This window comes from Bombus impatiens, unplaced genomic scaffold (assembly GCF_000188095.3).
Source record: "Bombus impatiens unplaced genomic scaffold, BIMP_2.2 scf_0417, whole genome shotgun sequence".
In the NCBI taxonomy this organism is placed as follows: domain Eukaryota; kingdom Metazoa; phylum Arthropoda; class Insecta; order Hymenoptera; family Apidae; genus Bombus; species Bombus impatiens.
Window position 1 is genome coordinate 12,871 of NT_176836.1, and position 19,983 is coordinate 32,853.

At 31.8% G+C, this 19,983-nt stretch overlaps 3 protein-coding genes and 2 long non-coding RNA genes across 8 annotated transcripts in view; 3 read left to right on the plus strand and 2 right to left on the minus strand.

The window, feature by feature from the left end:
- Positions 1-749: 749 nt before the first annotated feature.
- LOC105680890 (proteasome assembly chaperone 4-like) lies at positions 750-1,308 on the plus strand. Its single transcript, XM_012386719.3, has one exon. The coding sequence runs from the start codon at positions 803-805 to the stop codon at positions 1,190-1,192; it is 390 nt and encodes a 129-aa protein (XP_012242142.1). The 5' UTR covers positions 750-802; the 3' UTR covers positions 1,193-1,308.
- Positions 1,309-2,028: 720 nt separating this feature from the next.
- LOC100745621 (midasin) overlaps positions 2,029-19,983 on the plus strand; it is a 142,173-nt gene continuing 124,218 nt past the window's right edge. Inside the window, exons 1-15 of the mRNA XM_012386689.3 lie at positions 2,029-2,421; positions 2,891-3,117; positions 3,866-4,105; positions 4,315-5,339; positions 5,465-6,879; positions 7,052-7,319; positions 7,417-7,598; positions 7,705-7,891; positions 7,970-8,614; positions 8,711-9,152; positions 9,288-9,651; positions 9,907-10,224; positions 10,413-10,712; positions 10,887-11,111; positions 11,282-11,410. Of these exons, the coding sequence (XP_012242112.1) occupies positions 2,341-2,421; positions 2,891-3,117; positions 3,866-4,105; positions 4,315-5,339; positions 5,465-6,879; positions 7,052-7,319; positions 7,417-7,598; positions 7,705-7,891; positions 7,970-8,614; positions 8,711-9,152; positions 9,288-9,651; positions 9,907-10,224; positions 10,413-10,712; positions 10,887-11,111; positions 11,282-11,410 (6,048 nt within the window). The 5' untranslated portion in view covers positions 2,029-2,340. The remainder of the gene's footprint in view (positions 2,422-2,890; positions 3,118-3,865; positions 4,106-4,314; positions 5,340-5,464; positions 6,880-7,051; positions 7,320-7,416; positions 7,599-7,704; positions 7,892-7,969; positions 8,615-8,710; positions 9,153-9,287; positions 9,652-9,906; positions 10,225-10,412; positions 10,713-10,886; positions 11,112-11,281; positions 11,411-19,983) is intronic.
- Positions 11,067-14,432, minus strand: LOC112212987. The gene is made up of 3 exons (XR_002946843.2): positions 13,141-14,432; positions 11,244-12,885; positions 11,067-11,150 (listed from the first exon to the last, which is right to left on the minus strand). It is a non-coding gene; the product is annotated as an uncharacterized LOC112212987 (long non-coding RNA).
- Positions 16,206-19,983, plus strand: part of LOC112212984 — a 59,094-nt gene continuing 55,316 nt past the window's right edge. The window contains exon 1 of the long non-coding RNA XR_002946840.2: positions 16,206-16,269. This is a non-coding gene — a long non-coding RNA (uncharacterized LOC112212984). The remainder of the gene's footprint in view (positions 16,270-19,983) is intronic.
- Positions 18,478-19,983, minus strand: part of LOC100742634 — a 76,366-nt gene continuing 74,860 nt past the window's right edge. For 3 of the 4 annotated variants that reach the window (XM_033321221.1, XM_033321222.1, XM_003490200.4), the window contains one exon: positions 18,478-18,979. In XM_033321221.1, the coding sequence (XP_033177112.1) occupies positions 18,800-18,979 (180 nt within the window). In that variant the 3' untranslated portion in view covers positions 18,478-18,799. Of the gene's footprint in view, positions 19,020-19,983 lie in introns of all 4 variants that reach the window. The other variant, XM_033321223.1, reaches the window with a different exon arrangement.

Below are 19,983 nucleotides of genomic sequence, written 5' to 3' on the forward strand. Positions count from 1 at the left end.
TGAACAGCCGCGCGTACAGTGGGGCCAACATTATAGTACAAAATAATAATTCATAAATTATACGCGCCGCGACCGTTTAGAGGCTTAGGTATACAGCTCACTGCACATGCAGGTGATTCTGCTGCAGGTATATCAATAAGCTTTGCTAGGTATAACGGGTGACTTAAAAACACTCACCTCTTATGTCTTATGTCTTACGGTACGGACATATGGGAAAACATTTTAAAGTCATAGTTTAGAATTGGTTTTAGAATTAATTCTTGCATAGTTATTGTAATTGTCATAATCGTTAACTTTTTTATTATACCAAGCGTAGACTGCTGTAAAAATGAGATATTATTTTTACTTCAATTCTGAAACCCTGTTAATTTTTCAATTTTTCATATAGCAAAAAGGCGTATGTGTTTATATCTAAAAAGAATCGTAAATTAAACTATAAATTAACGAGTAAAATATAATTGTTAGAGCAGTTATCGTTGGCAAAATTTAATTCATTTAACTTTTAATTCTAACTTTTTTATTCAATTGATAACAGGGAAAATTCTTCCCCCTTATATCCCCCTTATGGAAAAGACTTTTATGTATACATTGTGAAAATATGTATATATTTTATTCTAATTACTTACTTAATTAATTAGTTACATTCATTTAATGTAAAATGCGCTATTTTGCGCATGGTAGCGTTATCTATCGGTTGAAAATTGTACTTCGTGTTAGTTCCACTGATTCGCCTGTAGAGTAAATAGACTCGTAGTCAGCAGATCTGAAATCAAAAACAAACGAGCTGAACAATAGTTAAAACATGGAAAATCAGTCAGAAGTAGAAGAAATAACGAATAGCGATTGTAACGTTAAGTTTCACAATTTTGTGGCAAAAGTCGATGACTTGTCAATCTCATGTCACGTAATTAAAATGGAAAATTCCCTCTATCTGTGGGTAGGTGATTATAATGAGAATACCATGAATGATTTGTCATTCGCAATCAAATCACCATACGAAAAGGAACCACTTACAACGAAGATTATGGGATCAATTGCCAATGAATTTTCAACTAGTCTTGCCAAGAGACTTTCAAAGAAACTTTCAATAGCTGTTTATGTCAGCTTTAATGTCCAGGTTGATAACCTATCTCTACATGCAATTGAGAGGAAGTTACAAGATGAATTTAACTCACATCCTGAGATTTTCTGATTTATATTAATAAGTTGTACAGAGACATTCTAAAAGTACAATTTTTATACTGTCCAGAACATGTGTTTACATTTAAGCCTTGTATATTTCGTATTAAACTTGATTTATATATAAAATAGGTATTCTTATTTATTTTAAGTATCTTAAATTTTAAATTGTGTAATAAGTACTAAGTGTGGTCTTAAAACTTCACAGAAACAAATATTTATTCTTGCAAATAAAATGATTTTACATTTTATCATATGATAAAAGAACTAATTTGAATTTCATCGCCTAAATTACCAATTTATATATATATAAACAATTTCATTGCAAGTGGTTAAAAGATTACATATTATTACCTTTTATCATTGTTCCATATAATTGTTTCAAATAGTTATGCATAATTCTTGTGATATAGTCTGAAGATGATCTATAAGTTGAAAATATTAATTGTATTGTAACAATGTTACATATATATGATGACAACATTCATACTATAATATTATAACAAAACATATCAATTTTATTAGAAAAACTAAATTAATTAAAATTGTCACTTCTCATATATCAAATACATAATAGTAATGGCACTTATTTTAAACACTATGACAAAATAATATTCAAAATCATCTATAACATACTATTATATATATAAAAATACTATTTTTATTTCTATTAAAGAAGCAACTTAATAGACATCTTTCCTTCCTTTACAATAAAGACATATGAAAGAACATTTATATACATTTAAAAAATGTATATTATTTGAATTTTGGAAATAAAGTTAATACTTAACTTTTCATTGATAATTTATAAATCATGAAATTCTTAATATCTGCTTATATGAAATTATTTTTACTTGTAGCAAATTACATTAATAATACGTAATTTACGAATGAAATTGTTGCAATTATTTTTTAGCTTCGAATTTAAACTACATACTTGATCTTACATTTCATAATGATGGCAAACTTATGATAGATAGGTTTTTAGTTTTAAGAAACACCAAGTAATCTAGGGATTTTTTTTGTTATGGATCGAGCAATTGTACGCCTTAAAAAGAAACATCCGAACATTGGCCACTGATCGTAAACACGTGGTTACTTACGCATTGATTTCAATATTTATCCGGCATTGCACGTGTAACTTGATTTTTAGTTTTTCAAATGTTTTCACAAAGTTTGTCGGTATTTATTAAACGAAACGAAAAGTATATGCAGAAACTCTCATTTTTTAGAATTGACAAAGTAAGTAAGAAACATCTTTTTGAAATATTTTAAATATCCTGTTTTCGTTTGTTAATATCATAATTATCAATATCTCTGTTCTTATTTTTCTATGCTATTACTATTTCTTATTGTATAAATTTCACATTGTTTTGTAGGTTACTGTTAGTAATTATATGTTTTAGTAATATTTTCATCTAATTTTTAATATATAATAAATGGATGAAAATAATATACCTTCAAACTGTGTTTATTTGTAATACATACAATGTTCATTTTATTCATTCATTTAATTTAATACGCGAAATAAACATGACAAACTTATAGAAAATGCAGAACTTTTTCTAATGTTTTAATTACTGTTTATTTTTAAATTGAGTTTTGATTAAAATGTACCATGTGTCTTACTTTTTCATTATTTAATAATGTTATATTCTCCAAAATATATTTCATTAATCTTATTTCATAACATTGTGTAATTTTACTGTAGGAACCAAGCGAGGATGAGCATAAACAAATTTTAGACATTTTGTGTGAATTCTTAATGAATCCAGAAACCACGGAGGATGTTGCAGAATGTTTCCCACAATTATTGCCAGCATTAATTATGAAAAGCATTTCAATGGATAAAATTTCCTTTGATGACGAAGATTTGATTCATAAATTAAATTCAGTTATTTTAGCCAAATTACTTTCCAAGAATCGGGATATATTAGTGTATGTATTTTTAATGTTACATAGAATACTTTATATTTTATATTATTTTGTATGTATATGTATATTTTTTTTGCACTAATATGTGATTATTAACAGCGAAAATATCATCATGAAATTATGTTCTCTTACTTATAGGCAATATATTGTAGGTTGAATAGTATTTTATTCAACATTATAATTCTTTCATGTTCCATAACATTTTAGGTTGAATTTTTCAGGTTGGAGAATATCCTGCAAGGATACAAACAATATTTTTCTGATATTCTGTGTATTATACTCTTTTTATTACTTAAATTTAGAATTATCAATTGATGAAATGTGTAATAAATATAAAATATATTTGGAAAAAATTAAAGGTCTTTGTAACACAGTATTCTATATTGTTTTCTTAGTTGTATTATTAATTTAGTACAGACATATACAAGTAATCTTTTTCTTACTTTATAAATATGTAAACATAGTTGTTTATGTTTAGTAGTATGAAAATTTGTATACTTCATAGCATAATTATATTAAACTGTAACATTGAAAAGTATGTTTGGAAAAGTCTTGTTTATTTTATAGCAGTATTCAGTAGTATAAAATATGTTTTCTACAAATCAGATATATAATTACAGAAACATAAAAAATTATTAATTATTTAAAAAATAATTATTGCCAACAGTTCTCTATTGAAAATAATTATAAGATATATTTAAATGATATAAAATTTGAAATTTATTTTTAAATGAATATTGTTTTATTACAGATTTGTTCTACATTATTTTGATGTAAATCCAGCTCCATTTGAATTTATAGAAGTTGATCATGGTCCTCCTTTAAAAAAATGTAATAGGCAAAGAGTAATATCTGTCACAAAAGTATCTGATTATGATTTAGTAACTGCTTGTTATGATATTCTATGTAGTGCACCAATACACTTTAAATATGCGTGGAATTGGTCTAAATTTTATAAATATCTGACTCATGAAGATAGTGGTGTTAGATGGTAAGATATGAAATTAAAAAATATGATATCTCCTTTTAATATTTTAAATAAAATTACTACTAGGAAAAGATTTTAATCCAATGATTTTTATTAAATGGAGTAATTGTTTAGGGACAAATTTGATAAAATTCCGTTTTAAATAAGTAAAATAAAAAAGGTGTCTTAAGTCAAAACAAAATATACAAGAATAATTTTTAATTATCTTTCAGGGTAGCAATAAATTGTATTTCTATTGTATTAGGAATGTCAGAATCTTCCTATTTATCTCATGTGAGTGATTTTGTTTCTAACAATCAAGAGTACTTTGTTAAAAGTAAAGAAGTTAATCGAAATAATATAACATGTGAAGATACCAAAGAAATAGATGGAATTCCTGATGTACCTTCTGTAGTTTCCATTGGAGGAATTTTACTTCCAATATTTGAAAAATCTGGAAATAAAAAGGAATTGAATCTAGTTCCTGTACCATCTACACGACAAAATTTACGAAATTTAGCTTTGGCAGTCTCTTCCAATAAATGTGTATGTTTACAAGGTGCAGTTGGTTCTGGAAAGACTGCATTAATAGAGTTTTTAGCTCAAGCTACTGGTCACGATGCACAGAAATTTGCAAAAGTGCAATTAGGTGATCAAACAGATTCTAAAATGTTATTAGGAATGTACAGATGTACTGATATTCCTGGAGAATTTTTATGGCAACCAGGAATATTGACTGAAGCTGTATCATCTGGCAAATGGCTGCTTTTAGAAGATATTGACTGCGCTGCGACAGATGTTATTAGCGTTATTGGACAACTTATAGAAACTAAAACATTATCAGTCCCTGGATACAGAGACTTGATACACGTGAAAAGTGGGTTTCAGTTGTTTGTTACTAGAAGATTGAGTTCTGGAGGAACACAAAAATCATTTCAAATGCCAATGCAGAAACAGTGGTCTTGTGTTAACATAGAATCTTTATCAAAGAAAGAACTCGTTACAATTGTCCAAACCTTATTTCCAATATTGCATACGGTAGCTGTAAAAATGGTTGATGTGTTTTTATTGTTTTCTGCTGGAAACCATGAAGATGACATTGTGAATAGTGTAAAGAATACTAGACAAATTTCTACCAGGGATTTGATTAAGTGGTGCTTTAGAGCTGTAGTTGATTTTGATGTATCCTCACCTGCTTCAGGCCTAAAGATCTTTCAAGATGCTTTAGATGTCTTTTGCTGCTCTGTGCCTAATTCCGGTATGTAAAGTATACTTTATAAAAATATCTATTATTGCTGAATGATTGTTTATAATACTGCAATTGAATGTTCTTATAAAAAAATTTCATAAATGATGAATCATGTTGTTGTCTTTTTATTTCAGTACAACGTTTAAATTTGGCAATAGCTGTGGCACACAAATTGGGTATTGTAAAAACAAAAGCGGAATTTTTTTCTCAAGTACATAAACCATCTGTAAATCTCCACAAAGAATGTCTTATTGTTGGTAGAGCAAAGTTAGAGATAAAAAAAGCTGATAGAGTTAAAATAGAGTCTAGGAGTTCCAATTTTTCTTATACAAGACCATCTGTATGTCTTTTAGAAAGAATAGCTAGTTGTATTGTACAGAAAGAGCCAGTTCTTCTAGTTGGAGAAACTGGCACAGGGAAAACAAGTTGTGTACAATACCTTGCGCAGATAACAGGCCACAAGTTGGTAGTAATAAATATGAACCAACAGAGTGAAAGTACAGATTTACTTGGTGGCTACAAACCGGTAGATCTTAAACTTCTGATTCTTCCAATTCGCGAAGAATTCGAGATTTTATTTCGATCTTATTTTGCAATTGAACCAAACTTAAAATATTTAAATCATATTGGGCGTTGCTTTGAAGAAAGAAAATGGAAGATATTGATTACTTTAATGATTCATAGCACTAGTGCTGCTTTGAAAAGACTGAAGATGTCTACAAAAAATCACAATGAGGTAGAAGTTTTAAAGAAATGGGAGAAACTAGCAGAGAAATTAGAAAAACTTCAGTCTCAGGTGCAGAGTCAATTTTCTTTAGCATTTTCATTTGTAGAGGGTAGTTTAGTCAAAGCACTGAAAAATGGAGACTGGGTTTTGTTAGATGAGATAAATTTAGCTACTGCAGAAACATTAGAATGTCTTTCTGGTTTATTAGAAGGATCTTGCGGATCTCTATCTTTGTTAGAGCGTGGAGACAAAGAACCAATTAAAAGGCACAAAGACTTTGCAATTTTTGCTTGTATGAATCCTGCAACAGATGTTGGGAAAAAAGATCTTCCCATGGGTCTGAGGAATAGATTTACAGAATTCTTTGTTGATGAACTCACAGAAAAATCAGATTTACAACTTCTAATGAGTTCATATCTGAATGACTTAAATCTGCCACCAGAAAAAATTGAAAATATTGTCAAATTTTACTTAAGTGTCAGGAAAGAAGCAGAAACCAGTCTTCTTGATGGAACTGGGCATAAGCCACATTACAGTTTGAGAACACTATGTCGTGCTCTAAGTGTATCTGCACAGAATCCTTGTAGAAATATAATTAGATCCTTATATGAAGCATTTTGTTTAAGTTTTCTAACACAGTTAGATAGTAAATCTTACCCAATAGTACAAAGAATGATTGTAAAGGCTATCTTGGGAGAAAAAGCTGCCAGTGCTGTTATTGGAACTCCAATTCCAAGGCCACGTGGTCATGCTGAGAGTTTTATATGTTTTGAGGGCTATTGGATCTCTAGAGGTGATCTTGAGCCACAGATTCCAGAAAATGTAAGTTTGTATTCTTTTAAAGAGATTTTTACTAGTAAGAAGTTTTTAGCTTTCATTGCTATAAAAATTAAGCAGTGTGTTAAATATCTATATATTAAAAAAAGACAGATCTTGTAGGCAAAGTAAGATAAAGGTAAAATAAATAAAACTTTTATATTTTCTTTGATTTTAGTATATCCTCACAGAAACAGTGAAGCAAAATTTGAAAGACTTAGTGCGAGTGGTATCTATTGGTAAAATGCCTGTATTACTGCAAGGGGATACTTCAGTAGGAAAGACCAGTTTGATAACATACTTAGCGAAGGCTTCTGGACATACCTGTGTACGAATTAATAATCACGAACACACAGACCTGCAGGAATACGTTGGTACCTATGTAGCTGATTCTTCAGGAAAGTTAGTTTTTAAAGAGGGTATTCTAGTAGACGCTATGCGAAGAGGTATGATGAATTTAATTTTTGATTATCCTTTTTATTATGATATTACATGTTTCAATTATTTATTTTTATACTTCTAAAATAATTTAATATTCTTCAGGATATTGGATAATTTTGGACGAGTTAAATTTAGCACCTAGTGATGTTTTAGAAGCTTTGAATAGAGTTCTTGATGATAATAGAGAGTTGTTTATTCCTGAAACTCAACAAATTGTAAAAGCACATGATAATTTCATGCTTTTTGCTACGCAAAATCCTCCAGGTTTATATGGTGGAAGAAAGGTAATATTTTATAAACAAATAATACATTTTAAATAAATGTATTGGTCTATAACAAATAATTTCTTGTTAGTATTTCATGTGATTTTTTATTCCTATTTGTTACTAGGTATTATCACGTGCATTTAGAAATCGATTTGTCGAGTTACATTTTGATGAAATTCCACCTAAAGAACTCCAAATAATTCTACACAAAAGGTGTAAGATGCCAGAAACATATTGCAAGCAAGTAATCAATGTAATGACAGAACTTCAAGTACGAAGAAAGGGTACTGCAACTTTTGCGGGAAAAAGAGGTATATTATTGTTTTAACGCATTATTTATTAGTAAATATTTTTGTCATTTAAGAAGGTAATTTTCCCATTTTTTGTAGGGTTCATAACCCTTAGAGATTTGTTTCGCTGGGCTGAAAGATATCACCTGGCACCCAATATTGTAGGCACTTTATATGATTGGAGTCAACATTTAGCAGATGAAGGATATTTGGTTCTCTCTTCAAAAGTTCGTCACTCAGAAGAATGTTTAGAAATCATAGAAGTGCTAAAGAAACATTTAAAAAGAGATGTTAGTCCAGATGCTCTATTTTCACTCTCTGAAAAAACTTCTACTGTGACTAAGCCAATCTTGGAATCTCTTTTGTCAAAGAAGATTCCAGGATTTGAACATGTAGTCTGGACATATCAAATGCGCAAAATGGCAGTACTTCTCTCGAAAGCCTGTGACTTTAAAGAGCCAGTTCTTTTAATTGGTGAAACAGGAGGTGGAAAAACTACAGTTTGTCAACTATTGTCTGTAATTAGACAACAAGAACTTAGTATTGTCAACTGCCATATGCATACAGAAGCTTCTGATTTTCTTGGAAGTCTCCGTCCAGTTAGAGAACATAGAGAAAATCAGAAATTGTTCGAATGGGTTGATGGTCCTTTAGTGAAATCCATGAAAGGTGGAGGCTTCTTTTTAGTAGATGAAATCTCTTTGGCAGACGATAGCGTACTTGAAAGACTGAACTCTCTTCTAGGTAATTTATTATCTTGAATTATTTTTAATCACATAACAGGTATTTAATTAAGATTGTTTTATTTAAATAATATTAGAATTAATTAATTTTTTCTAGAACCTGAACGTAAACTTTTAATTGCTGAAAAGCCATCAACTGAAGAAAATGCAACGGTTACTGCACATGAAAATTTCATCTTCGTTGGTACAATGAATCCTGGTGGTGATTATGGCAAAAAAGAACTTTCACCAGCTCTTAGGAATAGATTCACGGAAATTTGGTGCGAAGGTTGTGTTTCATTGGACGATCTCAAGTGTATTATGGTACACAATCTACGTAAAGAATACAAGGAAGCTGTTCCAGCAGCAATAATAGGATTCATAAAGTGGATACAAACTACAGAAATAGGAAAAAAGCTTGTCGTTAGTGTCAGAGATATCCTTACATGGGTGAATTTTATTAATTCTTGTGAAGATTTAGGAATAGGAGATGCTTTTTTCCATGGTGCAGCTTTAAGCTATATCGATGGGCTTGGATCTGGTTTAACTGCAGCAGAAAAGTAAGTGCTATGAATTATTATCAATTGGGTTTTATAAAATTTTAATCAAATTCTATTTTAATGAATCATATTATGTATTAGTTAATTATAATTATATTAATTAGCTTTTTACCGAAATATTTTAAATTATTTTAGTTCAAAGAAGTTAAAAAGTTTTAAGGATTCTGCATTGAAATTTATTAAACAGCAAATACAGAATACATTAAAATCTGAATTAATATTAAACAATGAAGAATTTGATGTCGACAATTATAAGGATAAATTTGGAATACATCCATTTTATATTAAGAAGGGAAATGTACAAATTCCAAGCAATGTAGGATTTGCTTTTGCAAGCCCAACAACAAAAATGAATACTCTGAAAGTTTTACGTGCTTTGCAATTAAAGAAACCAATTCTATTGGAAGGTAGTCCAGGAGTTGGCAAAACTAGTTTAGTTTCTGCACTTGCCAGAGCATCTGGACATCGTCTTCTTAGATTAAATTTAAGCGATCAAACGGTAACTATTCCTTCTTCTTTCTTTATTATATAATTTTTTAAGTAAGTCAACTAAATGAAATAAGATGATTTGCTATTTCTGTATACTGTAATATTAAGTTTGTAATTTTATAGCATTATCTGTTTTAATGTATTGCATTTATTTTATAAGACTTAAAATGTCGTTTATGAGTCTTTTGTAAAAAAAAGAAGAAAAGAATTCAATTGAGCCAAAATGTTAAAACTTATTATTATAAAATTTTTAAATATTACGTAGGATATTTCGGATTTATTCGGAGCGGATTTACCAGTGGAGGGAGGGAAGCCTGGTGAATTCTCATGGAGGGATGGTCCTTTCTTAAGAGCTCTAAAAAATGGGGATTGGATTCTTCTGGATGAATTGAATCTTGCATCCCAATCAGTTCTCGAAGGATTAAACGCCTGTCTCGATCATCGTGGTGAAGTTTATATCCCGGAATTAGGAATGTCTTTCATCGTAAAGCCAGGAACTCGATTATTTGGTTGTCAAAATCCTCTTCGTCAAGGTGGAGCTAGAAGGGGGCTTCCAAAGTCATTCTTGAACCGTTTCACACAAGTAAGTTCTTTTTATATTCAAAACAAAAGAGTAATAGAAGAACACATATATTGCTATAATAAGGGGATGATAATAAATAATATTAGGAAAAAGCCGTATAAAAATATAATGATCCATCTTTTCTTGATTATTAAAGGTAGAGTTATCAGACATGTCAGTTCATGATTTTGCTTCTTTTGCTGTTTTAGGTTTTTGTGGATGCTTTGGAACAGAGGGATCTAAAATTCATTTTAAATGTTCAATTTCCGAAGCTACCAGAAGATTTACTCGATAAGATGATTCAGTTTAACGAAGAATTGAGCTCTCAAGTTGGAACTACTTGGGGCCATTCGGGATCACCTTGGGAAATGAATCTTAGAGATGTCACTAGGTGGTGTGAAATAACCATGGCAGCTTTCAAAAAGAGTTCAAAAAAGATTTTCAATCCCGGAAATGGTGCTCAACTGATTTACGTTGATAGAATGAGGACAAATGAAGATAAAAAAAATGTAAGACATATATAACGTAATGTTTTTAATATTTATAATATCAATAATTTTAATTCACGAGAATATTATTTGCTGTGTAATTAAATTTCATGTCTTTACAATCTTACAATGTATTTCTTACAATATATGATGAAATAAACTTCTATCTAACTATTAAATGTTTTTTAATTACAGGTGATCGAGATATATAATAAGATTTTCTTACAAAATGATTGGCCTTTACCAGATCCAGAGTACGTAGTCCACTTGACGAGAAAGAAGGTCTTTTTGGGAGACGAAATATTGGATCGCAGCGATTCTGCAGTGTACGAGAATGATGATTTATTACTCCTGAGGGAGCAGAAAACTGTCCTCAAGGGACTTGCGCAGTGTGTTAACATGAATTGGATGGCCATTCTCGTAAGTAGTTTGCAAACTGGTTTAACTTCCTCGAACAAACTATCGAATAATTATTTGCGTCTTATCTGCTCTTTTAAATAATTCTTATACAATTTATATAATTACGTAATGCTACAAATATTAATTATATACCATTTTATTAACTAATATATGTATCAATTCTGTAACAGATTGGTGGATCTGGAACCGGAAAGACCAGTCTTGTACATCTTCTTGCAAACCTGGCCGGGCGGAAGCTGAAATCGATCGTCGTCAATTCTGCGATGGATACTACGGAAATTTTAGGCGGCTTCGAACAGGTAAGTTATTTTATAAAAGTAATATGTTTTTGATTGCACGTTTAATGCATCTCTCGTAAGACAGAAAATTCTGTCCATTAATCGCAACTATGCGAATACGGTATGAAAAAATATTTTGAAATTTAATTAGTAATGTTAGGAAGAGAAGCAACATTGCTTCCAGCGTAGATGTTAAATAGCAATACCGTATAACTAATAAACCAACATTCAATAAATTCAGCTCTGGTAGACAAGATAATTAAAAAAAATGGGCTCTCGACATTTACATTACTTCATGCGCGATCATGAAGTAGATTTATGACATAAAATTGGTAATATATCAAATTCAGGTTTCATTGCTTCTTATTGCCTAATAATTCTACAATCAATGTGACATAAACTTTATTCAAACTATATCATTTTTAAAAAAGATAAAACTATACGCTTACTACGTACAAGGAAGGGAAATGTATCAAGCGATAACATTGAAATTTTTAATTAAATCAAGTAAGCTTCTTCCTTACAAATTTGTTGCAGCAATCTTGCTTAAGTAGAAGTAGTAGCGTTTCTAAACTCGTTTATGCACAGAGCGATCTCAGCAACCGGACCAACTTCATTTCGAATAAAAATAAGGAAAAAATAAAAGAGGGAAAATTTGCATGGTTTAATGAGTTCCGTTCTCCGCTGACAGGATTTTTTTATGGGTGCATCGATTCGTCCGCAGTAGTGTAATGGAACTTTTCCCTTTGAGCCGAAACTGAAATTGCGACTTTTTCGTACAAATCGATTTTTCAACACGATTTTACGAATGACGGAGCATAATATGGTCGTGGAAGAACTTAATTTAATTTACAATCCATTTCACGTTACATCCTCTAATAAATATTCAAACGGCGTATTTGAATTTTTTGAATTAATTTGCTTGCGCGTTCAAATTTATTACAATCGCATTGAGAAAATTTGTTTACTCTGTTTCTGTATTTTTTTTATCTTCTTATCATCGCGTCGTTAACGTTCTACTCGATTTGCTTGTACCGTTTGCATAGTCGTTTCATCTCAGTTCTTCCATTCTTTCATTGGCTCTGTATCTGGCGTACTATTTCCTTTCTATTCGTCGTATAACCAATGTTATTCTTGAAGAACTGAAATTAAACGCTCCAGAGGGAGTCTTTACTGTTATAAGTTGATGGACGAGCGCCATTGTCAGACTCGAGAGGCCAGATAATCACACGCCACCAAAGGATCAATGAGATTTCTTTCGCAGAAGCTGGAATATAACGTCTGTACCCGACGACTTGAAGTGCTTCTAGCTTTTAGTCTCGCTTCGGGCAACTTTTCCTGTTGCTCGTTGCCACTCGGGCCTCTTCTATTTAAATCCAACGAAATATCAAAATAACGTATGCAGCTAGCGCTAAGCAGTATGACATATCAATGAAGTAATTATTTTTAAACAATTATTTTGTTCCACCAATACCATCACAGCCTTTGTGAAGTTTCTAAAGCGGAGGAAGATTAAAAAATATTACCATTGTCAAAGATAATCTATCTTTATTTACACGCTTAGTAACATCGATGTCGTAGTATTATAATATTATAAACGCAAATAATTGTTGTATAATCAACGATACAAATATCGCAATCAATGTTTTCGCACGATCTTCGCGTAATATCTATCGATCTGCCAGGCACCGTTTATCCATCAACTTAAATTAATTATCCTTAACGCTATCGTCGTTCTGGCTAACACTCACGTTCTAATAATTTTTAAAAGACATACTTTACGAGTAATGTTCGTAAGTTTGCTCCGCCTTCTCCTACGAAAGTCTTTCCAGAGAAATTGACATTGTTTCAGGGATTTTCCGGACTTTATTTCTTTCATCTTTCGAATATTGCTGGATTACCGTTCAGCTCGCGTATTTCCAGCGTTAAATTTCCTTCCACGCGTATCGATCGACGGCATCGACGAAAAAAAAAAAGAAAAGAAAAGGAAAATTTCTTTCTAAAGCAAGAACTACGTGACGAATTATAGAAACAAAGAAATAGAGCGGATAATAAAGAAATTTTCATCCTACAAACTTTTCCAACAAATACGACGGTTTTCAATTTCGCTTTTATTTCTTTTCTTCTTTTTCTACCACAAACGAAAGAGCGGCAGAAGATTTCGATCGAAATTGCAAACTGTTCTCACCGGAACCAGTTCATTTCTGTAACTGTTCTACCCGCGTGATATAATCTGCAAGCCACAATTTCTCAATTTATTGCTATAGTTAGGTGAGAAATTATCCCACCAGAGGTCTATAACTGTCACGAGTTGTGCAATTCTCTTCTCTCTTTCTCTTGTTAGCATCGACACTGTTGTGTATAGGAAGCTGGAAATGTGAAGACGCTATCGCAAGGCAGATGGAGTTTATATTCGAGGATTTCGACCGATAAACGTTCTAGTTATCGCTGTTTGCATTCGTAGATCGAATGCACGGATTCTCAGCGTTGCGTGGTAATTATATTATGAATTCTGTATTACGTTCGATCCATTATCGAAATATCCAACGCGATGACGCGCATTTGCTAGAATTGCGTTCCGAATGATACCGATTTTTCGCAGTTTACATTGTAAAAAGCAGCAGTTGGCCACGTAAATATTGCTAAATTATAAATAATTTATTATATGATATATAAAATTTATAAAATAATAATCGCAGTAACGAAATATTCGATGTCGTGTTCCACTGTTCTTTCATTATCTCAATTCTTAGATATTTCAATGATTTATTTATTCCTTGGCGGTTAGGTGGTTCTTGAGATACAATTTATGCAAATTCTTAAAATCATCTACGGAAATTATTCGTGCAGAATGAGAAGCTTTCGTGAGATTTATATCGTAGAAATTGATCGTTGATTTTTCTAATTTCTTCCAACGATCGTCGAGGATTAACCGACGTTGCTGATTTTCGTATGCTTTTGAAGTTCTGTATATTTTAACCGTTTGAGTGGCTGTTTAGATTTTGTGTCGAAAAGTGCCAGTACATTTGAACGTTACGGACGACTGATGGTGTTTTGTATTTCATTCTTATCTTCTCAGTAATTTTCATTGAACAAAACTTGGAATATTTATAAACTAATAGTACGCGTATGTAATAATATTTTATTATAATAATAATAATTTTCGACCTTGTTTTTTCAATGATCCCTACGACTCAAATGGTTAAAATCATTTACGGAAATTATTCGTACAGGATGAGAAGCTTTCGTGATTTTTGTATCATAGAAATTGATCGTTGATTTTTCTAATTTTTTGAAGATGAATCGATGTTGCTGATTTTCGTATGCTTTTAGAATTTTGTATATTTTGAGTACTTTGGAAAATTTCGATCAAAAAGTTAATTCTGTTCCAAGATTCATTCTTTTTTTCTCAAATTAAGATTTGCAGCGATTAGGTGAAGATTTGTTTAAATTTTCGTCGATCGGTCGTCATTAACAATTTCGATCAGCGTCAGTTACCAAAGATTTAGTTGCTCTTGATATGAATAATATGCAAATGAGGGAAAATACAGTGGACCTTGTCACAACTGTTTATTAGAAGTAGGAAATATACGTTTGGCAACGTTAAAAAATGGAAAAAACGTCGGCCATAATATTTCTATAAAATTCAATTACAGTACAATTGATATAAAATTAAATATAATACAAATTTACAAAATTCTCGGACACGTTATGCGAAGTCGTAAACCGAATATTAAGGTTGGCAACTAAGTGACTGCGGATGTTGTCATTAGGTGGTATTGACAAAATTGTTCTCATTTTCGATGGAAATTATTTAGAACTCGCGTACAAACATCTGACAAATTTTCCATTAAATTAAAACCACCGCTGTTTTTCTATTTCCTTCCCAGCAAACTTCAAACATTTTTATTTAACGGAGAAAAGTGAAAAGATATCTTTAAGCACAAACGAGAAACTCGTGCATTAAAACGTGTATTCTTCTTTTTTCTTTTTTTTTTTTTTGTTACAAGAAAAAGTAACTCGGAGAATGCACGTCCGGAAATCCCTAAATGTTTGCATAGAAAATATATAATATATACATACATATACATATATATATATGTATAGGTATATATTTATCTGCATATACACATATACAGAGTGACTAGTTTATTCTCATTACGTTTTCACTTTGACAACATTTCTCGAAACGTGTCGTTTCTTCCACGTATTTGACAAATCTGAAATTTTATTAATTTTCCTAAATTTCATTTGATAAATAGATTTTTCGATATACCGTGAACTGAAATTCTTATATCGAATTTCTGTCGTCATTATATTCTTGACAGTCACGTTAATGTGTTAATTTCTTACCATCGAAAGAAGTAAATGAGAAGCTGTCAATACAGAATCGTACAGTCTTTTATTCGAATACATAATTCCATTATTCACGAATTAAACATTTATTCATGGCTGAAGAATATTTCAAACGAAAACAGACAGTACAGTGTATATATATATATATATATATATAATATATATATATATATATATATATATATATATATATATATATATATATATATATATATATATATATATATATATATATATATATATATATATATATATATATATATATATTGTAGTATCGTGGACGAGAGACCTAAGAGATATCGGACGAATTATAAACAATGTCGCGAGAAAGCCGAAATGTGTTGTCGGTCAATCGAATAGTTTCGTCGAAAAGGCCTACGTGACTCTGGCCACGAACGGTTGCTAAACACGTGCGTGGTGGGGCTAAGACAAAGGACAAAGGGACGCTAAGGGAGAAAGACGAATTAACAGTCAGTGTTAGTTGAGAAGTCAGAGAGTGCAAACTGTGTTGTCGAGAGAGTGTGGTCCGCGTGAAAGAGGGCGTTTGGATCCGTGGTGACGAGTGTTGCAAATTAACCATCTAGTTGTCTTAATTGTAATACGTTATTGTGATTAGTTCACGTTAAACAACAATCGTTTCCTGTTTAATCAACATCTGTTTAGTCCATTTATTATAAATAAACTAATTGTAGTATAAGATCTTACAATATATATATATCAAATATCCGTTAAACGAAGAGTCTAATTACAACGAAAATCATGTTACAGTTTCACCATTATACATCGTATATCGAACAATTTCACGCTCGACACCGCTACGAACAGCGTTTAATTATCGGACACCCTGTATATGCGCACATGCGACTCCGCTTCTGTATATAATTATCTGTATAATACGTGTATAATAAGGATAATCGTAATAGCAAATAATATATATATATATATAATAATAGTAATAATCGAGGCAAAATCTCGATCGCTTTGAGTCCCCAGTTTAATGGAAAGCTCATTCGAAGGTGCAGACTATCTAACGTATCCCTAATTAATCGCTTAATTGATCGCTAATTGGTGCAGCTAATGCTCTGTTCGATTCACAATTTAAGGAACTATTTATGTTTTGTCGGTGACATTCTGCGCTTTTCTACTTTTCTTAAATAATCTCTAGCTTGTTTCTTCGCGCCGCTTTCGCTTCTGCTTCGTTTCATTTTACTTTACTTTACTTCGTTTTATTTTATTTTCATTGATTTTGTAGTTTCATTGAATATAGCGTTATCTAAACAGAGTCGTCTAGAAAGCGAAGTTTTACATGGAAACGTGCTTAACGTTGGCGAAACGATCATTTTCCTATCTCTTCGTCGCGAGTTTTGGCAATCTTCGAAGATTATTGTTTCAACGGTTCTTTACAGAACCTCTTTGGCAACGATTTTCCTTTGTCTTTCCACTTCCTTTGTCTTCGCGCCTGTATCTCGTTACGAGATCCACGTTGCTTGTTACGACCGGAAAGTGAACGTCCCGCGGATTTGTCTTCTTTTTCTTCTTTTCATTTTCGCGCGAGTCTTGGGAAGTTTGCGTGTTTCGAAAAGGATTCCTAGTCTACGAAGAGGAATTTGCAAGTGGACAACTCAGTTTCTCGGTTGGCGTCCATTTGCAATCTTCTGTCAGTCGATCGACATCATCGAGTTCTACTCTTCAGCGCTGCGAAGATATCGCGCGTACGTGCATATCTGTTTAGTAAATTGGACAAATCTCGTTTTGGAAATATCTTTGGTCGTTTTTGGAACGGCTTCGGAGAATTCATAGGAATTTATAGAAATTCTAAGTATCTTTTTTTAATATTAAACGTATACTATTCAGCATTTTTTCGATATTTCTTTCGAAGGACGAATTGAACGTTTATTGCAGCTTTTCATACATTACAAACATTAAATTGCTCTTTCGTCAAATTCATCATCGCTAACGAATATGATCATTTTACAAAATTATCTCGCAATACCATCGATTAAAAACGAATGACAAGTATCTTTTGAAAATTGGTAAAAATTTCTTGCATCGTCTTCTTACACACCAAGTATTTATTTCTCATCTAACTGACATTTAATATCTACTGTATACTGTTTCTTGATTTTTCAATGATTATATTACTCGTACGACTAAAGATACGCCAAGTATAGTCACGACAATAAGAATTGAATAATTCGATCGAAGAGATTTTACGACAATGCAACTAGCGACATACAAATTTTTCTTTTCTTCCGTTTAATTATCGATTTTTCATCGATACTTGAGTTATTATTAATTTTGTAACGCGAGGAATTTATAAATTAGAGATTTGTTTAAGTGTAAATTATAGATTAGTTTCGCTAATTTCGCGACAATCGATCGCGCAATTGTGCGTGCGTAGTGTAGCATGCGACGGATCGACTTCAACCAAAGACTTTTTTACGCAAATTTACAGAGCTTTTTCCAAACATTTTAACATTAAAAAATTAATTATTAATTAATTTTTAATATAATATTAACATTACGCACAATCTATCCTCGATTAGGTTTGAGAATAATTGAAACAAGAATTTACATAAAATTCTTAAAACATTCTTCTTCTCGTCGTTCTAAAATCTTCAAATTGTTAACGTGTTACACTTTATTCTCTCTTGGAAGAAGCATTTGTTAAACAATTTTTAACCTTCTCAATTTTTAACCTTGACAATTTTTTAATCTTCTCTCAAGCCTCAAAAATATTGTATTCCTATTTCCAATATAATTTCATCGAATTTTCCACGGAAATTGTTGAAAAACTCGTTAGTACAGTTTGAAACAACTACAAGGAAAATTTGTCTCTTCCCATTCAACGGGAGTTTTCTGCTTTATAAAATAAAATAACGTACCAAGCTATGGACGAACGTTTACGTAATTCGTAATGAAATTGTTTCGAAATTTTCTCGTTGAAACTTTCCAAATGATATGCATAATAAGCAAAGCAATGAACCAAGTTCGCGAAAGAAAGGGAATTCTGTAATTGAATCTTACTGGTTTAAGGAAACATGTTAAGAAAGTTTATTCACTAGGTAGATCGCTGCTAGTTGGGCTGACGTTCACTTCCGAGTCGCTTATTTTCGGGGCCGGCGGTAACAAAATGCTCGATCTTCTACTAACGTCTTCCTCGTAAACGCTTGACGTGCTTTTCGACCTTGAAACCAGAGTCCACGGATCCGGCGGTACGATCATAACGTCGTCCTGTACGGTTTAATTCCGCGATTAATTACGATTAGTTAATCTTAAACAGAAAGTGTAGAGAAGGACACCTTTATTAATGACGAACATCATAGAGTCACCGGTTTGCTTTGCATGCTGTTCTCGTGCTTGCAATTGTGCTTGAAATTGTGCATACAGGAGATACACTGCTCGCCAAAAACATAGCCCAGATGTGCTATCTTTAATTTCTCAATGACGCGTGCCAAGTTTCTCGCGTGTAACGTATAATAGGAAAACATTATGAGCTCAGGTGAGGTAATCAGATCCAGAAATGCATTCTGCATGATTATTTATTTGTCCTTTGATTAAATTTATGTATCGGACGCTATTCGTTCTACCATCGATGAACTTGATACTTGTCTTGGCGAAATAACCGATGCCCGCCCAAACCATCACGCTGCCTCCTCCCATTTGTCGTCGAATTGCCGACATTGTCTCTTTTCTTATGTCATGAAAATAATATAGCAACCCATCAGGACCATCCAAGTTGAATCTTTTTTCGTCTGAAAATAGTACCCTTCTCCGTTTCTTTTTCCAATGCACTGTTTCTGTTGCAAAGCGTAAACGTTCTATTTTGTGTTTCGTTGTTAACGAAGGTTCCTTTTTCAATTTTAGTCACTTAATATCTTTGCAGGATGGTAGAACTCGACGAACACTTGAAACACCGGCACTAACACTAGATTTTTCCATTATTTGCTTCGTCGTTAACTGCCGGTTGGAAGCTACGCTCAAAATTGCTCGCTTATCACGATCGGATAACGATGACGGCCGACCAGTATTTTTCTTTTTGCCATAATCTTCGACATTTTTTAAGAAATCCTGTATTACTTTACGACTTCTTCTTATTACTTTCGATATTTCTGCTACTGATAACTGTTGCTGTTTTAGTCCAAGAATTTGCTTTCTTTCAGACTCGTTTAATTTTTTTTCCGCGTCCCATACTTACAAATTTGTATAATATTACTCGTTGATAGATCATGAACTAC

Bases quoted from the DNA above. Each gene is read 5' to 3' on its own strand.
- LOC105680890 (XM_012386719.3), top strand. From the start codon at position 803: ATGGAAAATCAGTCAGAAGTAGAAGAAATAACGAATAGCGATTGTAAC.